We start from the raw sequence: 22,015 nt of genomic DNA on the forward strand, positions 1-22,015 counted from the left end.
TGCTTTAGATTTTTCCTTTCTGAAGTCCGAGCATGCCTCTGATCTAGAGCCTCCATTGATCATCCAAAGACACCAGCTGGATTGCAAAGGCATTTTAGTAACTTTAAATAAAAAATCACAGCTGCTATAGTAAATAGAGCTTTCTTCGAAAACACTCCCTGGCAAAGCAACACAGGAAATCCCTAATCTCTTTGTCTCTTTGCTTTTGTAGGTCCATCTTCCATTTGCTGTTGTTGGCAGTACTGAAGAAGTGAAGATTGGCAATAAGATGAGCAAGGCCAGGCAGTATCCATGGGGGGTTGTGCAGGGTATGTCCAAAGACAAACAAAAACTCCTTGTTTTATGCCATCCAGTTTTTAAAAAATTGCTGATCTGTTGAGGCTGTCTGCCAATTTCTGGCGTTGGGCGGGAAGAACTTTGCAGTGGTCAGGGGCAAAAAGGCCATTTAAAAAGCAAAACAAAACAGGGCTTCGTAAGCACTTCTTAACCTTGAGATTGGTCTCTTGGTCACTTGTGAAAGGCGTGAATCCACAACCTGACTCTCTGATCTGGGGAAGAGCAGGTTAGAATTCAGAGACGTTGGCAAATATTTCGTTTGTAACTTCTTTTTCTTTTTGTGTTCCTGACATTTCTGTGCCAGTAAACTAACTCCGATAACAGGGAATGGTCAGACAGGTGAATGGTTTGCTTTATTTTCAAGGAATATGCAGCACGTGCCTTACTCTTCTCTGATGAAAGTCAATGGGAGTTTTCTCATTGATTGAAATGGGATCAGAGTTGAGCAAATGCTGAGTGCTTGTGAAAATCTCATCCTGAAATTCTAACAAAATGCCAATGAAGGCCAAATTCTTCCCTTGGATGTGCTGGTTCCTCTGGAAGTCAATGGAAACCCTGCATCTACCTGCGACTAGAACTTGTCTCTGAGGGCATGTCTACATTGCATGCTAAGCCTGGGTGTGTGGGAGCTGGGCTTGTGGATTTGTTGCTTCCATGCCCATACTTGTGTCCACACTGCATTGTAAACCTGGGCTTACAACTGCTGGCCCCTGGTCTCACGGCTGTGCTAGTGCGTCCATGCTGCACTACTCAGACCTTCTGACTCAGATCTGCAGCTTAAGCTGCATTCACACTGCAAAATAACAGGGGCTTGGACCCAAGTCTCAGCAGGAATTGGGCTCTGACCCACCTCCCTAGCCAGGTTTAAGGGACCCAGGTCCTGAGTTCTTGCTGATGTGAGGTAGACTGAATTGTGTGTGGACAGAAGGGGGGCTTGGACTCAAACCTGAGTCAGACCCCTGCTTTAGTGTGCAGTATAGACATACCCTTCATGTTTGAAAAACCAACCCAGAATGTATAGACACTGGCAAAGCCTAGGCCCTGCAATTCACCCCCACTGCAGCTCCCCAAGTGGTAGCAACAGTGGATGAGGTGAAATGGAGAGGGCCTAGTTATTTTTACCACTGTATTGTCTAATCCTGCCAGCACAGATAGTGCTGATGCCCTGCTCTTGGTACGCATTCAGGCAGGGGACGTAGAGGTACCTGACTGGAAAGCAGCATGTCAGAGACTCAGTGCAACAAACTGCAAGAGTGTTTGCAAAATAATTCTTCAGCTGTTCGAATATTTTTCGGCAGTTTTCTCACTGAGCAACTTGAAACTCGCCAGGCGCTCTATCATACAACACAAATCAGAGCAACATCTCTGAGTGAATTAGGGTTAGGAAATAAGCTAGCAACATTTGGAAATCTCATACTAGTCATGTGCCGTGTCAGTTTCCCCTCATTCCCAGGAAACCTAGTGCTTTATTCCCATTTACAGTGAACCCAGTTTACACTGCTGTAACATGGGCCCCTAATTTCTAACACTGCCTGACGTGTGGAACTCCAGACTAATACACAAGCTGCATAGACATGCACCTGTGCACAGTAAATACTAACCATGAAGAAAGAGGAATGGTGAAAACCCGCTGGATGTAACTTTTTTTCTTTCTTGATGGGCTGTTTTTCTTTTCGTTTCTTTTGCAGTTGAAAACGAAAACCATTGTGACTTTGTGAAGCTGCGTGAGATGTTGATCCGAGTGAACATGGAGGACTTGAGAGAGCAGACGCACACCCGGCACTATGAATTGTACAGGCGCTGTAAGCTAGAAGAAATGGGATTCAAAGACACTGACCCTGATAGTAAACCATTCAGGTATGAAAGCATAACAAAGCCCATATTTCTTTGCTGGTGTGAGTCACTAGTGAGTGACAGCACTTGTTTTTCCTTCTCTACCCTCCTACATTCTCCTTGGGGTTGTTTTTTTTTCCCTCATCCAAACATGTTGCCCCTTCAGCACCCCAAGTCTTTCCTGGCTGGAGTGAGTTAGATCCAAAATTAGACTCTGATTGCATTGCCACTATTATGCCACTAAGTCAGCCTGTGCCTAAATCTGTGGGGGGGTGTGTGCGTGTGCAATCCTTGAAATTGCAGATTGTCTGCTGGCACCAATCACTGCAAACAGGATTTCTTTCTGATCCTTGGCAACATTAAACCCAGGTGTGTTCCATAGCTCGAGGTAAAGATACGGCCTTGTTCTCCTCACACCAATGCTCATATAACCCCGGTATGGAAGGTCAAGTTTGCATCCCTCTCGCTTAGGCCAGACTGACACCAGTATTAAGCTTCAATGACTAGGCAAAGTTCCACCTGCATGAGTGAGAGGGGCGTTGGTCCCCTGCTCTCTAACCAGCTGAAGTTTGATTTCCTTTCCAGAGAGCAATGACTTAAGATGACAGGTTTCAGAGTAACAGCCCTGTTAGTCTGTATTCGCAAAAAGAAAAGGAGGACTTGTGGCACCTTAGAGACTAACCAATTTATTGGATTTGTGCTGGAAATGGCCCAACTTGATTATCATACACATTGTAAGGAGAGTGATCACTTTAGATAAGCTATTACCAGCAGGAGAGTGGGGTGGGAGGAGGTATTGTTTCATGGTCTCTGTGTGTGTAATGTCTGCTGCAGTTTCCACAGTATGCATCCAATGAAGTGAGCTGTAGCTCACGAAAGCTTATGCTCAAATAAACTGGTTAGTCTCTAAGGTGCCACAAGTACTCCTTTTCTTTTGACTTAAGATGGGCTCAGCCCTTCCCATTCAGGAATCCAAGGAATTTCCATTGCTTCCTGTGTACTTGAGGCCACTTTTGCTCAAGTTTATAAGTAGAAAGGAAATGGGGAAAGTACCTAATTTTATACATCGGGTGGATGCTAGTAGTTTAAAGTACCCCCACCCCCTTTTCCTGCAGTAGTTGTATTCCCAAAATGAGGGAAACTGTCGTGTAGGGAGGGTATCCATTATTTCTCCCAAGACAAGCAAGCAAATATGCATTCCCTTGAGTCTGAGTCGTGGTCTACAGAGAGCATGTCCGCAGCAATCCTAGCTCCTCAGCTGGTTTACATTACTCTGTCAGGAGCAGTAAGTATTCTATTAATCTTAAGCAAGCTGGATAAGACCGCAGCAAACTGTTTACACTAAACAGGATATTGCAGAAAGGAAGCATGTAAATGAGGCCAGTGTCAGTGAAATTAAGCTCGTTGCAAGAATGCAGGCCACTGCTCGTGCAGGCTCAAAGAGGTGCTAAAACAGGAGGAAGTGTCTGTGTTCCTAACAGAAGGTTTTTGGTTTTGTCTTTTTGTTTGAGAAGAGGTGGGTTGTACCCCACAAAAAACAGACAGCGTCTCTTTACTGTTGTACTCTCCTTGCTTCCCATGCATTTTCCTCCTCTTTGTGGAATCCTTTCTCCGTCGCTTGGGTTGTTAAGTGGCCTATCGATTTTTAAAATAAAAGCTAGAACGTTTTTTTTTTTTTTTTCAATTGACAGTAATTTGGAAACATGTTTTCCTTAATTGGATGTAAATGTTCAGATTCTGGGAGTTTTCTCTGGAATGTAGGTTTATGCCTCTTCGTTTGATAGCTGAAGTAACAGCATCTCTAGAGTGCTGTGACTGTAAGAAGTTCCTGAAATCCCAAATGGCCTTGCTTTTATACGCCTCCAGTGAGTTTTCCATATGTCATTTTGAATTCCTGGGCCAAATTCTCTGCTGGCATAACGGCCGAGAGGTCAGCGGTGTTGCCCCAGGAAAGAATTTGACCCAGACGAATTCTAGGGAAGTCATGGAATTCTACCAGCAGAGAATTTGGCCCAGACGAATTCCAAGAAAGTCAGTGGTATTACATCAACAAACAATGTAGCTTGCTGGCTTTCACGTATTTGAAAGTTTCGCACGAAGGGTGGGATTTCCAACTGTAGTTGAGGGCCTAACTTTGGTAGGCTCTTCTGCAAATGCCAGGCTAAAATAATAAGGTGATATCAGTAAAAATGAGTAATTTTGTCTGTCGCTGGAAAAAATCCTGCATCGGCTGGCCAGCCTTCCGCCTTCCACATCACCCTGCTCTTTTGTTTGTGACCAAGATGTGGGTTGCAAGGCAGGATATGATTAACTGAGTATGGAGTGCTTTCAGTTTGGTTTCGTAAGGCTCTGCTGCTCTCTAGGATACTATATTGCAACTGCAGTTTCTAATCTTCACTCAAACGAACAGATAAAACTGAAAGCACGCACAGGGTGCTAGCAGCTCTGTTGATGAAGAAGGTAGTGTATCCAGAGCCTATACTTGGACATTTACAGGATTTCGATTAGATATGGGCCACAAACAGAACCTTCCATCGAAAATTGAGTTTCAGGTAGATTCTGATTCGTTTGTCTGGATCTTTACCTATTACCACCAGTCTGGGACTGTTTCCAGTCCAGATCCAAAAGAAGCTCATTTTCATTTTTCCATTCTCAGATGGTGAGAATCTCACGAGAACTGAACCCTATGAGACTTCCACCATTCAAGTGCTGGGAACCCAGCTAGGTCAGCTGGCATCATGAGACTGTCTCTGTCTGTGGTTGATAGTGCAGAAGAGCAGCTCATGAGAGACCCATTCCTGCAAGGGGCTGTGGGGAAATTGGTGGGAGCTGGGGTTACTCAGCACTGTGTGCAAGATTAAGCCTGAGATGTAGCAATCTGAAGGCTATGTTTGATTGGGATTGCAGGAGGAACTAACAAAGAAAATCACTGCACGCAATGAAGAATAAAGCACTGGCCTGAAGCAGGGGCAAATGTTTCACTAACTCAGTTTTAATTGTCCTCATTGTGCCTACGCATAGAAAGTAGCCTGGGTGTAAACACAAAATCCATATCAATGGAGCTTTAATTGGGATTGTTTGTTCTCAGGAATGTAACCTGGGAAAAGAGTTGCTGGCAAACTCCAGCTATCCTTTTGACTGAGATTTTCAAAGCCACCAAAGGAATAAAATAAATGGGAATTTGGCTTCCAAATCCCCTGAGCGACTCTGAAAATCGCAGCTCTTTGTGTACGTGTGTGTTGGCCCATTTTATCCCCCAGAGGTCTGCTGCAGCATCTCCTCGTTGGGTAGTAAATCAGTGTCAAGAAACAGATTCCTTTGTGTTGATGGAGGAATGAAGAAATTAAAGCTGTAAAAGATGGTGATTCAGAGGAAGAATAATAGTGTTTTACCAAACATACCAGCCCAGAATCTGTGTTCTGTTAACCCTGGATCCTATGTAGGCTAGATGCAGGACAAACAGAAGATGAGGCAAGCAGATTGGGAGCAGACAGAAATGTATAACTGATCAGGCGTGGAAGGCTGTGTTAGCTGCTGAATTGCAGTAAATGCATATGCAGTAGCTGGTTTTGAAGCTGAGTCACTCTTGCTGCCTGTTAACTGACTTGCAGACTCTGAAAGCCTTTTATATAACTTCCCAAACCGCGGCCTTCCAGAAAACGGGAATGGAGATCCGGACAATGCGATCAGGTCTCTTCTCTGAAATTCCATGGCGATGCTGAGTGAGGGGTGACATGCCAAGAGGCCCAAAGCCTGGGTGAATATCTCTGGTCCATGCACGAAGCGTAATCTTGACTGTGTTTTCCCTTGTGTATTTTTAATAGTCTCCAAGAGACCTATGAAGCGAAGAGGAATGAATTCCTGGGTGAGCTGCAGAAGAAGGAGGAAGAAATGAGACAGATGTTTGTCATGAGAGTGAAGGAGAAAGAAGCAGAGTTGAAAGAAGCGGAGAAAGATGTGAGTGATTTCTAACCAAAAGGATTAGTGCGGGGGTTTACGCTGGGAGCTTGAAAGGGGCCTAAAGGATTTTGACATTTGGATCCCACTGGTAGTCTGAGAGAAAGGATGGCCCACTTGTTAGGGCATGTGCCTAGGTGTTGGGAGACCTGGGTTCAAGTCCCTGCTCTGCCGTAGACTTCCTGTGGGACCTAGGGCAAGTCACTTAGGGCCAGATTTTTAAAGGTGTCCAGGCACCTACATTGATTTTCAATGGGAGTTAGATACCTAAACGCTTTTAAACACCTGGCCGAAGGTCCCTGTGCCTCAGTTCCCCCATTTGGACAGTGGGGATAATAGCGCTTCCCGGCTTCTCAGGGGTGTTATGAAGATACAGACATTGAAGATTGTGAGGGGTTCAGATAGGGGGAAGGGGGGCAGCAGATAAATACCATAGGCACAGAGAACTCCCTCAGGCTTCTTGATAAAACCCCAGCCACCATGTCATGCTGGCTCTGCAGATGGGAATCCTTCCTGCCCAATGAAAGGCGCATACTTGCTAGGTCATACAGCTCAGTGGTTCCCCTTCGCCCAAAATACTGGGGACAGCTGCAGTCTGGGGAGCTGATGGCTTTGCAGGATGGCACCCAGCGCTACAGACTATCTGTCTTTGAAGGGGCCACGTTTCAACCATTACAGTTCTTTGAAACCTGGCTGCTGCATAGAGCCTTTCAGCAGCTCAGCACTGTTCTCTGGACTGCCACCCCCCACTGCAGAGTCGGGGTTTTTCAGAGTGCAGCCCCAAAGGGCACAGCCGAACTGTCATAATCCAAGAGGGCCATTTCAACAGGAGCTGCTCTAAGACCGATTCCCTGCCTCCCTGCACCTTGTCGTCCCATTATATCTCTGCAAAGGGGGTGTAACATGCCACCGGGTCAGAGTGGTAGTGTTTTGCACCCACTGTCTACTCGCTTTGTGCAAATGTAGCTGTCCCCACATGGTGCTGGGCAGAGGAGAATCAAGCCCTGAGCGTGTAAGTGCACAGACACCTGTGGATGTTCCGAGAGCATGAGAGAGTTTCTGGAGGGCTTTTCATCAGGTGGTCACGTAGCAGTTTTGCTGGTCACCAATGTAGAACAGTTTGTCACTACACAAACGAAAACACAAATTGTATGAGTCTGTTCGTTAAAGTGAACAAGACACATCATTGTAACCTTCCCAGTGCTTGGAATTGGGAATGAGTTATCTAGCAGTCCCCAGAAAGCCAGAAGATATGGTGGAGGAGAAATGCGAGCTGGCTTGGGTCTTTCATGCAGTCATCTCAAATTCATGTCAATACGTGAATGAAATAGATGTTTAAGGCAGTTCTCTTCACACGTAGCTTTCCTGCAGCGAAAGGTGAAATCCTAACTTTCCCTGAAGCCCGTTGGCAGAATAACTAGTACATAAGCACCCAGCGATACCTCTCCATACTTTGCTCCTCCTTGTAGAATACCAGGATTGTTTAAAATCCCTTTAGGAAAATTTCTTTTTGAGATCAGTAAAGCTTGGTTTTGTGGTGAAGGCCCTGGACTGGGAAGATCTGCCTTCAATTCCCAACTCTACCACAGCTGTCTTGTGTGACCTCAGGCAAAATTTTCAAAAGTGCCTCAATGACTTAGGCTTCTTCATGCATTAGAAACGGGATTTAGGCTCGTAAGTCCCACTGATTTTCAATCTGACCCTTATTTCTTTCTCTACTTCAGTTATAGACTACTTCCTTTGGCCGTCGTGTCTGCTTAGATTGGGAGCTCTTCAGGGCAGGCACTGCAGTTTTGCTATAGTTCTGCTTTACGTGTGTGGAGAGCATCTAGAGCTGTGGGACCCCTGTAGGAAGTGCTGTAATTCACACAAATAACAAAAAGCAATATTCTCTCCCCCTCTCCTCCAACTCCATCATCCCCTCCCTGTCTGGGCAGCTCCATGAAAAGTTCGATCATCTCAAGCGGACACACCAAGAAGAGAAGAAAAAAGTGGAAGACAAAAAGAAGGAGCTTGAGGAGGAGCTGAGCAACTTCCAGAAGAAGAAGGCAGCCACTCAGCTACTACAGTCACAGGCTCAACAGGCTGGTTCCCAACAAACCAAGAAAGACAAGGACAAGAAAAAGTAAGGGGCTGTCGCACTACAACCTTGTGGCCTTATTCCAGTGTGTGTGGTTTTTTTCTGTTGCATGTCTGTATTTGCTTTTCCCCATCATCAGACTGGAAACTGGGCTTTTTACCAGACTGATCAAATAAAATATCTCCAAGGGGTGGGCCAGGGAGATGATTTTAATGTTTCATTAAAAGGGTACCGTAAAGTTTAATTTATCCCTCTGGCTGGTTTGAGAGAGCAGTCAGAAAGTAGAGGTCTAATCTGTGATTTTTCAAGTATATTCTGAACCAACTTTGGGACACTCAGGTCACAGACTTATTCTCCTGAGCCCAATAAGAGTGTCTCTAATTGTACTTCCCTTCCCCATTTATACTTTAACTATAGTTCCTAAGTCTAAATACTTTAGGGTTGCGGTTATAGCTGTAAACACCTTTAAAACCAAAAGCTTAACAACCATGTCATTTTGACATGGAACATCCTAGTGCCAAAAAGTGAACACTTGGAAGGGTTTTTTTTGTTTTTTAAACTATGGTACCTATAATTACAGGTTAATTTAATTCACGTAGTATCAATTCAACATAATAAGATAGCACAACTGATACATCTAGCAAAAGATAAATGGCATTATATTTTCTACTATTATGTATTTACACTTGTGAGGCAAATTCTACTCTCAAATACTTATGGGGCTTCCGAATGGCATGCTCATGCTCAAATAAATTGGTTAGTCTCTAAGGTGCCACCAGTACTCCTTTTCTTTTTGCGAATGGCAGAATGTATCCAAGGGCAGAATTTTTCCCTTTATTGGCTTTAAAAAACCCCAAACTGTCTCGGGATTGGAGACTTACAATGAAACCAAACAAGTTTGACAGAGCTGAAGTAGAATAAGAATGGATTGTCTGTATAGCAGAATGGGACAACCTATTCTGAGGGCAGTCTTGGGTAAAAAGTACCAATATTTCCTCTCTGCCATTCTCAGATAGGGTAGGGTTCCCCTGGGATTTCTTCCCAGGTTGCCTGCGATAAAAACACACATTCATTTTACTGAAATCATATACCCTATAAAGAGAGTGATACTGTAGAAGCTGAGTAACACACACAAAACTTTGTTGTCTCCAGACCTCAGCAAACGTTTAATAGCCAATGATCCAGCAAGGTCTTGCATTATACATATGGCATAGGGCATTTCCTGGTATTCTATGAAATACGGTCATAAATAACGAACACTAAGCTGTCATTGACAAAAGAAAAATGGTTGAAGTGCAATTAATGATGTGGCAGTTTTTGCTTTTTATTTGGTCACCTAGGGCTTGTCTGCACGTGGAGTTATTCAGGAATGGCTGGTGTGCTTTAAATTCCCATCCTACCTTAATCTGAATTAACTCTCAAGTGTGGGCAAGACCTTACTTGCTAATTGACTAACTTCAACTATTCATAAGAGGACTCGAGCGAGCTAGTGAGCTTCTACTTTATTTCATGTACACTAGTATATTTTTCTACAATGGGCAGCGGCACCGTGCTCTCGTCCTTGTACCAGCAGAAGCCAGAGTGTCTGTCTCTGGTTTCTGCTGCTGGATCAGTGCTCTGAAAGTCATGCCCAATGAAGACATTTAAAATAATGAAGGGCCAGTTCCTCACCTGATGTAAATCAATGTAGCTCCTATGGAGCCATGCTGGCTTACTCTAGCTGAGAATCTGTCTCTAAAAGCTTATGCAAAGACCATAGAGAAAATACAGCATTTTCATGTGTACTGGAAACTCATTTAATTAAAATAATTCAAAAAGCAGATCAGCACAGAACTAATAATATCTGGCAGTAACCTTCCTAGAATGCTGAGATTTCTCCCTTGTGCGTTTTCAGTAAATAGGATAGACTGGAACAAGGGTCCTGCCTGGCATGGCTGTTCCCACATTGTGTTCCCCTAGTATGGTCTTTTTTCTAAGTAACTTGGAACTTTTGATGACCTTTTCCTACTCGGAAATCTTTGAAATGGCGCTGCTAACTTAATATTTATATAAAATCTGCAATAGGCTTCTTCATCTCTTCTGTATCAGACTGAAGCTATATGCAGTGAGGTTTGGTTTTGTAACTTTTAATAGTAGATGTTAGCTACTAGTTATTCCTGTGAATTTTTCGGGCACCTGCATGGAATTGGTGTATTATATACATCATGTTTCTAGTTGCCATTACAAATCACATGGTTTCTATTCTGCCACAGAAATCCAGTCATGAGGAACATGCACTTTTGCTTTGTAAATATGTTTAAAATAGTCTCGGCTCTCAGTATCATTCCACACCAGCTGTTGGGAGTTGCTCAAATTGTTTTATGATGTTCAAATTGGTAACAGAAGCTGGAAGGGAAAATGCGGATGCATCTGCATTGTAGCATATCTTGGTTCCTAAAACCTTTAAATTTCCTCTTGCACTCTAATGAAATGCTACAGTTTTAATAGGTAAGGTTTTTTATTCTTATCGTTGAGCTGTGGTGACATGACTGTGATGTTTTATACAATTACCAGTGGAAGTCAGGCTAATCCCTGAAATGCTCTTTGCCGAATTTCCCTTGTAGCTTCCCCAGAATGCAATTTATTGGACTGCTTCTTTTTAAAGGTGGAATTACACATCTGTAACTTGGACCGCTGAGAACTTATCAGAATTCTGCACAAGCCAGAATGATGAAACAGGGCCAAATTCTCTGCTGGCCTAACTCCACTGGAGAGAATTTGGTCCCATCCCATGAGACTAAACCACTGTCCTTATTACTTCCTTTTTACTGTGTTTTTTCTGATGGATTCATGAGTGGAATTGAACATCTACAGTTTAGACATTTTTCTAACTTTTGTTGATGTTGATAGCCCTGATTGAGGAAAGAATTTTGAGTGGGGACAGCACTTAAGCATGGGCATAAGTCCCCTTGGAGTTCGAGGTATATTAACTTTTTCATTACCACAGCACCTAGGGGCCCTATTTGTAGACCAGGCCCCACTGTGCTAGGTGCTGTACAGCCATGTGCTTAAGTGCTTGCCTAAATCCCATCCTGATCCCATAATCTTAGTTGTGGCCTTGGCATTTCTTCATACCTGAATGTTCCAGAGGCATTTGCTGGCAACGAGTGTGGTCATGGCACATGTCTAACCAGAGTGGGTCCTTTTTAATAAGATCAGTGAAATGCTTCTTGGCTCTTGCCTGTTCCATTGAATAGGTCGTCAGCTGCGTACCTAGATGTGTGCATTGTACTACCTGCCATTTCTCAGACCGGCACAGGAGTTGGAACTCTTTTGTTTGGCTTCTTTAATGTAAAGTCACTTTGTAAAACAGTACAAGAAACGTCTCTTCCTTTAATGAAAGGAATTTTCAAACGGGTGCAAATATACTAGGCCGTATTCAGTCATGGTAGAAGTCCTTAAACTGCACCATGCAGGGTGTTCAATGGGGGCCTGGGACGACACCCACTGAAGAGAGACTAGCTGATTTCAGTGGGATCGGGATCAGACCGGTCGGCTACATTTTCAAAGTGATGATTGACCTTAAAGTGCCCAACTTGAGATGCCTTAAAGGGGCCTGGTTTTCAGAAAATGTGAAGCATCCGCTCTCAGAATCCCTTTTAAGATGTCTTAGGTTGGGCATGCAAAATCACTAGCCACTTCTGAAAATATTGGCCTAAGTCACTATCAAACAGTAACCTAGTTTGGACTAACTATGTGGTTGGTTTGTTTTTCTCCACTCAGTTTTTCTTTGCTTTTGCTTGTCATATAGAATAGAATTGACTCCAATTTTAAGGTTTGTTTCACTCCTTTTTAATTTCATAATCCATTTGCATGGGCGTCCACCGAAGCAGAATGCTGGTGTCAGCTCTCCCATTTTTCTTTCTTTCTTTTGGGTTTCTATTATTTCTAATGTTTTTTGTTTTTGTTTTTTTAACTTGCAGTGCAAGCTTCACATAAAGCCTGGCAAGCCAAGGATGTTCCTGCATTCACCTGCTTTTGCAGTAACGTGTGTCTGCCATCTGTTTGGTTTTTGTTTTAAACACAAATAACTATTAACTCATTTAATAATGGAGTGGGTGGGAGAAAGGTGGGTGAAGCAGTGAGCATCTGGAAATTGAGTGTGTGCGGGGGGAGAGGTGTGTTCTTGTTTGAAAAGTTGATGCCATTTCTCTCTTTGGTAAGGACAGCAGCAATAGATCAGACCTGCCACTTGGCTTTGAATTGAGAGCAAGACTTGTGCGTCATTGGCTTGATCCAAGGGCACTTAAAGACATTGGAAGGGTTTCAGGATCAGGCCTTAAATGCTGCTGTTACTCGTTTGCACACACTGCTCTCAACAGGCCAAACTGTGATTCCCTTTACTCACACAGAATAGCACGAGTACTCCCATGGAAATCTGGGGGCTAAGTTATGAGTGAGTTACTATTCAGTGCGAATAAAATCAATGCAGACTTAGCCAGAGTCTCCCCAGTGTATTGCTAAACCCAGAAGTCCACTTAAATGAGTGTTTCTTTGATAGCTTGACTTGTAAGACTAGGAATCCCACTGTTAGGTTTTTGTGTGTGTAGGTAACAAAAGAGCAACTGACCTTGCATGCTTTTATTCTTGCATGACTTTTTTACCTTATGGATAATGACTTTTGGCCTGGCTTTTTGTAATTCACCCAACAGGTTAAATATTTTTGGAATAACTCTTCTCTATTAAGTGTTGTGGCTAATCACTAAAAGCTGTACAGTATGCATCAAAAGGAGCTGCAAATTCCCAAGACAGGAGGTTCCCCCTCCCCTATTGCTTTGAAATCAAGAGTCCCCCATCAAAAACTAACCAGGTGACGAATCCCATCCCAAAACTTGAATACACTTTTTCCACAGATTGCCTGAGTAAAAGTGTCACCCCTCCACACTTCGTTGATTCCTGCAGGGCCCCATCCAGCAAATGCATAAGCAAAGAGTAACTTTACTCATGCAATATAGTTCAATTGACTTTAGTAGGAGTCCTTACAGGAGTAAATTTTTGCACATGCTTATGTGGTTGCAGGATCAGTCTTGGAACATAGTGTCTTCTGTTGGTAAGTGCCAGTGAACCATTAAAGGAGTTAATTAAAACTCCATTAACTTCAGTTTCTCTGGGCTCCTAAAGTGGAGAATAAGGCTGTTCGCTCTCTTTACCGGGCTAAGATATAGCTATCTTGCTTGACAAAGGCAACATCAATGCACTGATCAGCTCTGCGCAGCCGGCTGAGGCTTGGGATGCAAACAATAGTTTGCATTAAAAAACGGTGACTGAACGTCTAGCATAAGCCAGGCCTTTTTTTAGGGCGTCCTTGGTGTGAAAATTGACCTAACTGTTTAATTTGTATTTTCTATGCCATTCCTTTTTGGACAGAGTCTTTTCCTTTCTGATACATTCCAAGAAGTGGCGACCCATGTTTACTCTATGACTTCTGGATTTCTTTCTCTGCTGCTGCTGATCTGCCAGCTTTCCCTCTGCTCCTAGCTAGGTAGTCTCCTGTTTTTCTTTAAAGCACTCTTGAAATTAACCCTCTTCACCTGATCCCACACATTCCAACTTTGCTTGTTTCTACCCAAGCACAGGGGTCATGTAACTACAGTCACAAAGGCAGGTTTGTGGGGGGTTGTTTTGTTCTTTTTCCCCCCACCCCCCACTGTGTAAACATGGCTCTTAGGGAGGGGAAAGGGTGGCTGGACAAACTGCATAAATTTAAGCAGAGGAAAAGCAGGGAAGAAACTTTTGAAATTCAAGCTAAGTTGTCATGTGAACACAATCATTGGAAGGACTGACAGTTGCAGTAGCCAGGTTAAATAGCAGTAAAAATCAGAGATCCTTGCAGTTTTGCTTCAGCTTAACCTTATAAACTCACTTGGTATTGAACACATGAAACCAGTTTCCTAACCATGGGCTGCATTTGATCATGCAATATGCTCAAGTTTAAAGCTTGTGTAGTGTGCTTCCATCAGCTGTGTCTGTGCGTGTCCTATTTTTAATTAACACAGGTGGGGTTTTTTTGTGCCAAGTAAGAGAACTTAATTTTAACATTAGTTTTTCCTGTTCAGTTTAAAAACCCTTTCAAGGGAAGCTTGGCAGAGAAAATTAGCTGAGACTAGGTATTTTTATTTTGGACACAAAGCTGTTGCCAAATGTATTAAATGCTGGGGGGAGGGATTGGTTTGTTTCTCTTTTTAGCAAAAAACAAAACAAAAACCATCGTTTTGGAGAAGCTGGGAATAAAATTTTAAATTTAATTTTTTTTTTTTTTTTTTGCCCAATAGCACACTAACTTTTAAAAATCCCTGGGCCATGTTTAGCTTGTTACTGCTGCACTTCTTTCCTTTCTGTATCTATGCCTTTTTTCACAGTAGTCCCTGGCTCTGCACGGAGTAAGTGATACCCTCAAATCTAGTTGGATGTGCTTTCTTTCACCTTTGCATGTAAGTACAGCAGCAAGAGACCTCTCTGCCCACTTTTGAAATGTAGAAAACTCAACTTTCATTCAAGTGGCAATGCTGAGGGGTTTTTAAAAACTTTTTATTAAACAATAACCATCTTCAGCTGGGATTTTCAAAGGAGCCAGAGGGAGTTAAGCACCAGCTCCTACTGGCTATTAGGGACCCCTAACTCATTTGAAAATTCCAGCTTAAGGTAGCGTTAGCTTTTGATGACAGCTACGTAACCCTAAATCTTGCTTGTGAGGATCTGCAAATGGTACGATGTTTAAACAGCAATGACTAGTCACTGATAATGCTGCATTTCCCAGAGGTGCTGGGATGTCCATTTTTAGGATGTTATAAATGAGCAGGAACAAACAATGGAGAGTGCAGATCTGCACATTAAAGCACTCCCTGGATGTGGAGTAAAACCCATAGGCGAAGTCTGAATGACATACTGGCCACCTGGGAAGGGTGATACTTGTTCCAAAATGCACTGTTGTGAGTATTGGGGGTTGACTTTCAAAAGCACAGATTAGGCATGTGATTCCCACTGACTTAACATCTCCTTGGTTATAAAGGGGTTTGTTCAAGAGTGCTCAATATTGGCGTCACTGCTCCTCTTTAAATCCATGGGGAAACTCCCCTTCATGCTTTAAGGAGCAGAGTTAGGCCAACACTGAGGGCTCTGGAAAATCCCACTCTGTTATATAAGAACCTTGACTGTGCTTATCCTCAGTAGTAACTATGGCGACCTGAGTATATCCAATCATGCCCAGAGTTGTAAAACAAAACCAAACGTTACCATTGGACCAAAATCCATGTCATCTTTCAGTATGGGGTGACATGTCATCTTTGTGGCTGATGGGAAAGGGGGAATTACAAGGTATTCCACTCAGTGGTGTCTCCAAGCTGGAATTTGAACCAGCTAGTGAAAACTGGCCAAGGTACTGATCTGCAGAATGCATCCTCTCAGCTGCCAAGCCAGACTCTGTGTTCCTAGCTACTGGGAGATTTCCTAAATACAAGATCACTTATCCTTTTGCTGCCTTGTATATTATAACCCTGTCAAGAAGACTCTTGTAATTTGTGTCTTTAAAAAAAAAAAAAGCCTTATTTTATTTAACACAATCAATGGGTTTTTTTCAAGTAGTTCTCATTCTACTTTTAAACTGTTGTGACGGAATACAGCAATGTCTTGTGTGTGTTATCAAATCTGTCCATTTGAATCATGTTCTGATTTGCCATTCTCAAGGTGTCAGAAACAGCTTATTCCTGTCACATCCTTTCTCCAAGGAGCCCAACCGCATTTACAGTATCTATCATCTATGAGGCCCTAAGGGCCAGGGTGTGACAGTATGGGATTATACAAATATGAAGGCTGTTTTTTTTTAAACTAACTGAAAATAAAGCTGTGAACAGCAGTAGGAATATTTTGTGTACTTATTTTTAAATATATGCTGATGGCCTTAAACTAGAGGTGTAGAACATTGTTACCTTGCTCTTTGAAAATAACCCATGTTTTTGTCCAAATGACTGTATACCTTCAGCCAGTGTTAATGCAGAATTATGTATGTATGCCTCTTAGATGTCTTATTGATGTCAAAATGAATCATAGCCTTCCACTATAGTTCAGTTCCTTTTTTTGTATGTGCTCTGGGGTGCAAATGTGAATAATGCCAACACAAAGCGGGAAAGGGGAAATATATTTTTACCCAAACACTCTAGTTTTTGTGTGGCCTTTGTAATTTTCTTTTGTTGTGGTTGTTAGATGTTGGGTGAAAAAGAAGTGGACGTGTGTGAATGCCAAGGGTGACGTTTTTATACTTGCTTGATGTTGACATAGACATTTCTTGTTCTTTGGTTGATTGCTTTTGGGCTGTGCTAAGGCGGTTCACAATGGGAGCGTTCATTTTACCTTTTTTAAAACCCCATTCCTTGCTCCTCTTCCCCTGTTCACTAAAGAGGGGCTTGGTAGGCCAAGCCCCTTGCACTGCTCCTGCTGCATATTAAACCCTTCACATATGCACGCTCTCTCCCCTTCACAACTTACTTCCTTTAAAATGTTTCATTTTCTCTTTTCCTTTGCGGTTGAATTCTGAACTTTTTCTTCTTCTTCCTTCTGTAGCTTCTTCTTTATGTAATGGTCACCTTGCCAAGCCCCCACTCCCTTTCTCCTAATGGGCATTAGAAGAGCCAGCGGGACATGTACACACCCGTTGGGAGAAGAGTTACCTCATTCTTCCATCATCTCCACCTTGCTCTTTAAAGCGTGGGTCAGGGAAGTGCGTAGCTCTAAGGGTCTGTTTGCTTCCCAGTATGTCTTCTACAGGATTTTCATTACCACAAAGAGACAGAATAAGTGGAACAGAGAACTTAGATGCTATCACAGATATTACATTGGGAACTTTTCTTTTGCCTTCACCTGCACGCTGCTCTTGATAAATAAGAAGATTACGGACAGAATGAATGTGCAATAATAAAGGATTGCTGAGTAGTAGACTTAAGCTAGAACTGACTTTAATGCTGACAAACATCCTGATCTGGCTACTCTGAAAGCTGTGCGCTCCTGTGCATTTTAAACCAGTTCCTTGGACAGGGATCACTATTTTTAAGTATGAAGTGGCATGAGCAGAGAGCGCTGCTATTTGATACTGTCAGGTTGATGGAATTTGTTCAGTTGTTTTCAGCTGATCTTCTGCCTCTTCGTGTGCAAAATGAGATCTTTTCCTATGAAGTCCAGCCACGCAGATTGCTGCTTGAGGAGAAGACTATTTAAGTATGTGAAGCCCATCCAGTAACTGTTTTTACATGCTTTATGTAGTCTTGCTGTGGGACATGTGCATAAACTTTTTCACTTGTCTACTTCAGAAGCAGATTCAACAGCAAAGAGCTTGAAAAGTGCCAAAAAGTAAGCTTGTAACTTAGTTTACACATGTAAGTCAAGTGCCCTCTAGTGTCAGTGGCTCGGTTCATTATGATTGTCATTTTTAGGTGTATTGTGGGGAGGTTTTTTTAATCACTTGCTGCCAAACTGTGGCTGTTCATTGCTCCTGACCACAAATCAATGCCGTATTTCAGTGTGGAGTGACAAAGGGAATGCAGAGTATTTTACATTGCCTCCTTTCTTGTTTAAAGAATAAAAGCCACTGTCGTTCCTAAACTTGCTTACGTGCTTTTTCGGAAGTACAGGTTTTTTTGGCAGTAGTAGAGGATTTGGACTCCTGCTGCAAGAGAGAGGGCTGGATTTGGAGTGACAAAACAACCCTTTCTTCAATCTGATTAAGTAGATTTGTGCTTATACATCAAGGAAATATTTAAATCAGCTGTACAAAATTGTCATGAATGTTTACCAGTCCTGGTATTAAGTTTAGCTGGCTGAAATTGTACTCTCCTCCTACTGAAGGAGTGGTAGAAGATGGGGAGAGAACCTGAGGGTGGAGTTAAAGCCCTGTACCTGGAACAGACTTGCTCAGAAGCAACCGCCTATAGAAAACATTTGAAATATATTAAGTTTAGAACACCAGGCCTCAATCCAGGAAGTGTTTAAACACAGGGTTAGTCCATTGCTGGATTAAGGCCTGACTCCATTAATATTTCATTTCTTCCACAGATTTTTGTTACCACTTTAGTAAAACGTGACTGTTACTGATTAGCAGAGATGAACCCAATTTTCTAGCACTATGTGGTCAGGCTGTGATGTTTCAAGGGTAAGAGGATACTGCTCTGATCTATATGAAGCATAGGATGAGAGATTCTCATTGTGCTGCTAATGGCACACCTTGCCCTCACTTCAATGGGAACAGGATCATGGCCTATGTGACTTCAGTAGAAGTAGGTGATCCCAGCTGAAAGTCACCTCTGGGCAGAAGGTCAGCTAGTGGCTTAGGCCTTACTTAACTCCCTCTCAAGCCCTCATTTGAGAATAAAATTTATGCATGTGCTTAAGCATCAAGGCCCTGCCACCACTGGATGATGTCTCACCCAGGGAGTTTATAAGGGCCATGCCTTCCAAACAAGTTAAGCTACTTAGCCCCCAATCCATTTGTGCCTCATTCCTTAATGCACTGCTGCATGCTCTGAGTCCCTATGATGGGTTAATCAGGTGTGAGTATTTTTAAAATCAAACAGTAGTTAGGAACCCAACTTTGGCTTCTGAAAATGTATGGTCAGAACTGCTCCCCTGCCTGCATAGTCCTGAAGCCTACAGTCTGCCTAAGGCACAGTGAGTTCACTGCTGTCCTGTGCACAAGGAGTTGAGATTCAATTAAGTTTGTATACATGGTTATACAGCCAGGCAGCTGGATGAGCTTAGACCAAGGGTTGGCAATCTTTCAGAAGTGGTGGGTCTAGTCTTCATTTAGGCACATGCCAGTAAAAAATTATATATTTTAGAGACCTTCTAAAAATGTTAACTAAATGAGTATTGTAAATAAGACTCTTCATTTAAAATTAAATTAAAATGCAGAACCCCCCCGACCAGGACCCAGGCAGCATGGGTGCTACTGAAAATAAGCTTGTGTGCACCATAGGTTGCCTGCCCTGGCTTAGACCATCACAGAAACATGAGTGCTTCATGAGGTGGGGCCTGTGGTGTTTTATTTTCACTTGATTGCCTTGCAAGTGTTATGTAATGCCCACAAAAGGCTGAGCACCTGTGTTACAAACCTATTAGCAGCCCCTTAGGGAAGAAGATATGATACAGCTGAGGAGCTGCTGTTTGGTAAGGGGCACACACTTATTTGGGTTCTTTATATGAAGTGCAAGCCTTTGAATTACTTATGTTGGCCATATGCCTAGAGAGAGGGGCTCTTCTAATGTTTGAAACAGAAACCCACCACTTTCTTGTTAAACACGTTTAAAGTTTCCCCCCTTGTTTTTGTCAAGGAATTTTGAAAAGGGAAGGATGGTGTTGACTCACTTTCCCCCCTCACACCCAGCTGTTAAGAAAAGTAATAGATACCACTTCTGTTAACACAGGGAGAGATGACAACATAAGTCATCCAAAGCAGTTACATATTACTCACCAGGCAGGGTGCTCTTCCCCATAGATTATGGAAGCGATCTATTAATTTAAAGGTACCAAACACTTTGGTGTAAGAGAAAAAGCAAAACAGGATCAGCTCCAGAAATGAGGTAAATGCATTAGAGGGCCATGGGCCAGATACGCAGCTGCTGCGTATCACTACAACTCCATTGACCTACACTGAGGTGCTGCCATACAATAGTGTCTCTATCCAAAGAGCTAAATAATAGTGCCTACCTGTATCCAGCTTGGTTTTCCCTGAGTTAGTGCCCTTCATGGGTGTGTCCCTTCTACAGCTGGCCTGCCTTGCCCTGCTAGCTAAGTCTCCTGAAGTTTTCCTTGCACATCACCTACTGTTCAGATAAGAGCCTGTTCCCCAGAATAAAACAAGTTGACTTGTTACTATGCCTGCAAGAAAAGAGAGGAGAGTCAACATTTACTCAGCCCATGTGAAGAACAGTGTCATACCAATGGTAATTAACACATCTTCACAGCTATGGAGGATTCCTCCTCCTCCGGTCACTGCTGCTAGCTGCACTTCACAGAGTAAAAGGGAGACTTGGGGACAGACTGAACTGGCTCAACATGAGGTAGTTCTGTCACCTCCCCTTGAGCTGTGGAGATTTACAGCTGCTGAGATGCTCCAATCTTCACCCTTACATCTCATGAAGTAGTGTGGTCTGGGATTAGGAACTCCCTCCCCTTACATGCTGTAGATCAATTTGTATTTTGGGGTACAGTACTTGAACCCCATCTGCCTCCAGGCCAGCTCCTTGTAGCTCCCACAATTCCCATTCACAGAGTGTGCTGTAGGGGAGGGAATGTAGAATGCAGTGATGAGAGAAAGCACAACTCCTTCACAACATCACATGTAAGCTCTTAGGGACCGTCTTTTTGTTCTGCGTTTGTACAGCACCTAACACAATGGGGCCCTGCTCTGTGACCAGGCTTCCTAAGCACTGCTGCAACACAACCAAGGAGAGAGAACTTAACACTGGGAAACCAGTCTTACCCCAGTATCTAACAGTGGATTCTGCTGGATTCTCTGCTTGCTGTGGTTTTATAAGCAGTGTAACTCCACTGACCTCAGTGGAACAACGCCTAAGGGAGAGACACATTGTGCTCTCTGGGGTTAGCTGCAGTGGTCCGCAACCAGTCAGTGCTGCAGGTTCTCAGCGCCTTTGGGAAAAACAATGGATTTAAATGTCTAAATTTAAAAGCCTCCGAGGGTGGGACTTGTACCCATTTTGAGTACCCCTTCCCACCCTTTAGTTTGCGCAGGACACATAGCCAGCCCATCTAGTGAAGCAGCCTGTACAGGGTCAGTGATAGGAGATGCTCACCTGTTCTCTTCCAGAGTAACCACCATCTCGTGCTCTGCTGTATTGGAATCCCTAGGCTTGATGAGCTCAGCAGCCAAAAAACCTGAGGCAAGGAAGAAGTGGAATGATGATTAATTTGTTGTCCATTATTACTAATGTTAATGTTAATCACAGTAGTGGCTAAGGACCAACCAACAATAGGGCCAGGCACTGAACAATCATGACATGACGGTTTGATGTTGTAATGGGAGCTGAATGTAGTAGCCTCATGGGAACATGGTGAACAGTGCAACAGGCTGCCATGAGGTTGTGACTCCATTCAGTGACTGGCTTGGCAAGGCTGGAGCTCCAAGCAACGTGCAGGTTCCTCTGGGCATTTGTATCCGTGTCCACAAGGCACCTCCTCCTGTGTGATATTCAGGCGTAACATTTAAATAATAAAAATGTGTTCTTGGTCTCATGTGGTCTTTTAAATGCTCCATTTTCCCATGCACAGTGGTAAAGTGCGGCCAGGCCACCACCCAGAACATAAAAGATGAAGTTGGGCCTCACACATTAGCAGCACCTGCCTTCCAGTGGGCTGCCCTGCCTCCCCTGGGTTTAGCAGGGGGTCACAGGCACGCAAGGACTTCATTGCTCACACGTTGTGGGGACGGAGCTGGAGGAAGACTGGACCAAAAAGCGATGCATCGTTGCCCGTTAAAAGAGTTATTACTTTCTTGGAGCTGCTGCAGCACATTAGTAGACGCAGATGGTACTGAGACATTTGGCACGGTCCCTCTGTTGGACGCGTGCTGGTCGGCGTGACAAACACGAGCTTGGATTTGGCTAACTTTTAGGGCATAAAAATGTACTTTTCAGCCGCACTAAGGCCTCAGTCAAAAAACCCTTGAGCCCAGTGAAAAGACTCCCATTGACTGCAGTAGATTTTGAGTCAGGCCCCAGATGAGGAAGAAAATACCCCCCCACCCCCAAAAAAGAATTAAATGGCCAC

The 22,015-nt window shown here is 43.4% G+C and overlaps 1 protein-coding gene across 5 annotated transcripts in view; it reads left to right on the forward strand.

Moving 5' to 3' along the window:
• The window catches only part of SEPTIN11 (septin 11), an 88,960-nt gene extending 71,124 nt beyond the window's left edge, over positions 1-17,836 (forward strand). For 2 of the 5 annotated variants that reach the window (XM_075127460.1, XM_048848779.2), the window contains exons 6-10: positions 212-308; positions 2,025-2,193; positions 5,994-6,126; positions 8,064-8,251; positions 14,605-16,400. In XM_075127460.1, coding sequence (XP_074983561.1) covers positions 212-308; positions 2,025-2,193; positions 5,994-6,126; positions 8,064-8,251; positions 14,605-14,629 — 612 coding nt within the window. In that variant the 3' untranslated portion in view covers positions 14,630-16,400. Of the gene's footprint in view, positions 1-211; positions 309-2,024; positions 2,194-5,993; positions 6,127-8,063; positions 8,252-12,168; positions 16,401-16,801 lie in introns of those variants that run through there. The other 3 variants (XM_075127459.1, XM_048848782.2, XM_048848781.2) reach the window with 3 other exon arrangements.
• The last annotated feature ends 4,179 nt before the right edge of the window (positions 17,837-22,015 follow it).

Source organism: Caretta caretta, chromosome 4 (genome assembly GCF_965140235.1).
Source record: "Caretta caretta isolate rCarCar2 chromosome 4, rCarCar1.hap1, whole genome shotgun sequence".
Lineage (NCBI taxonomy): Eukaryota > Metazoa > Chordata > Testudines > Cheloniidae > Caretta > Caretta caretta.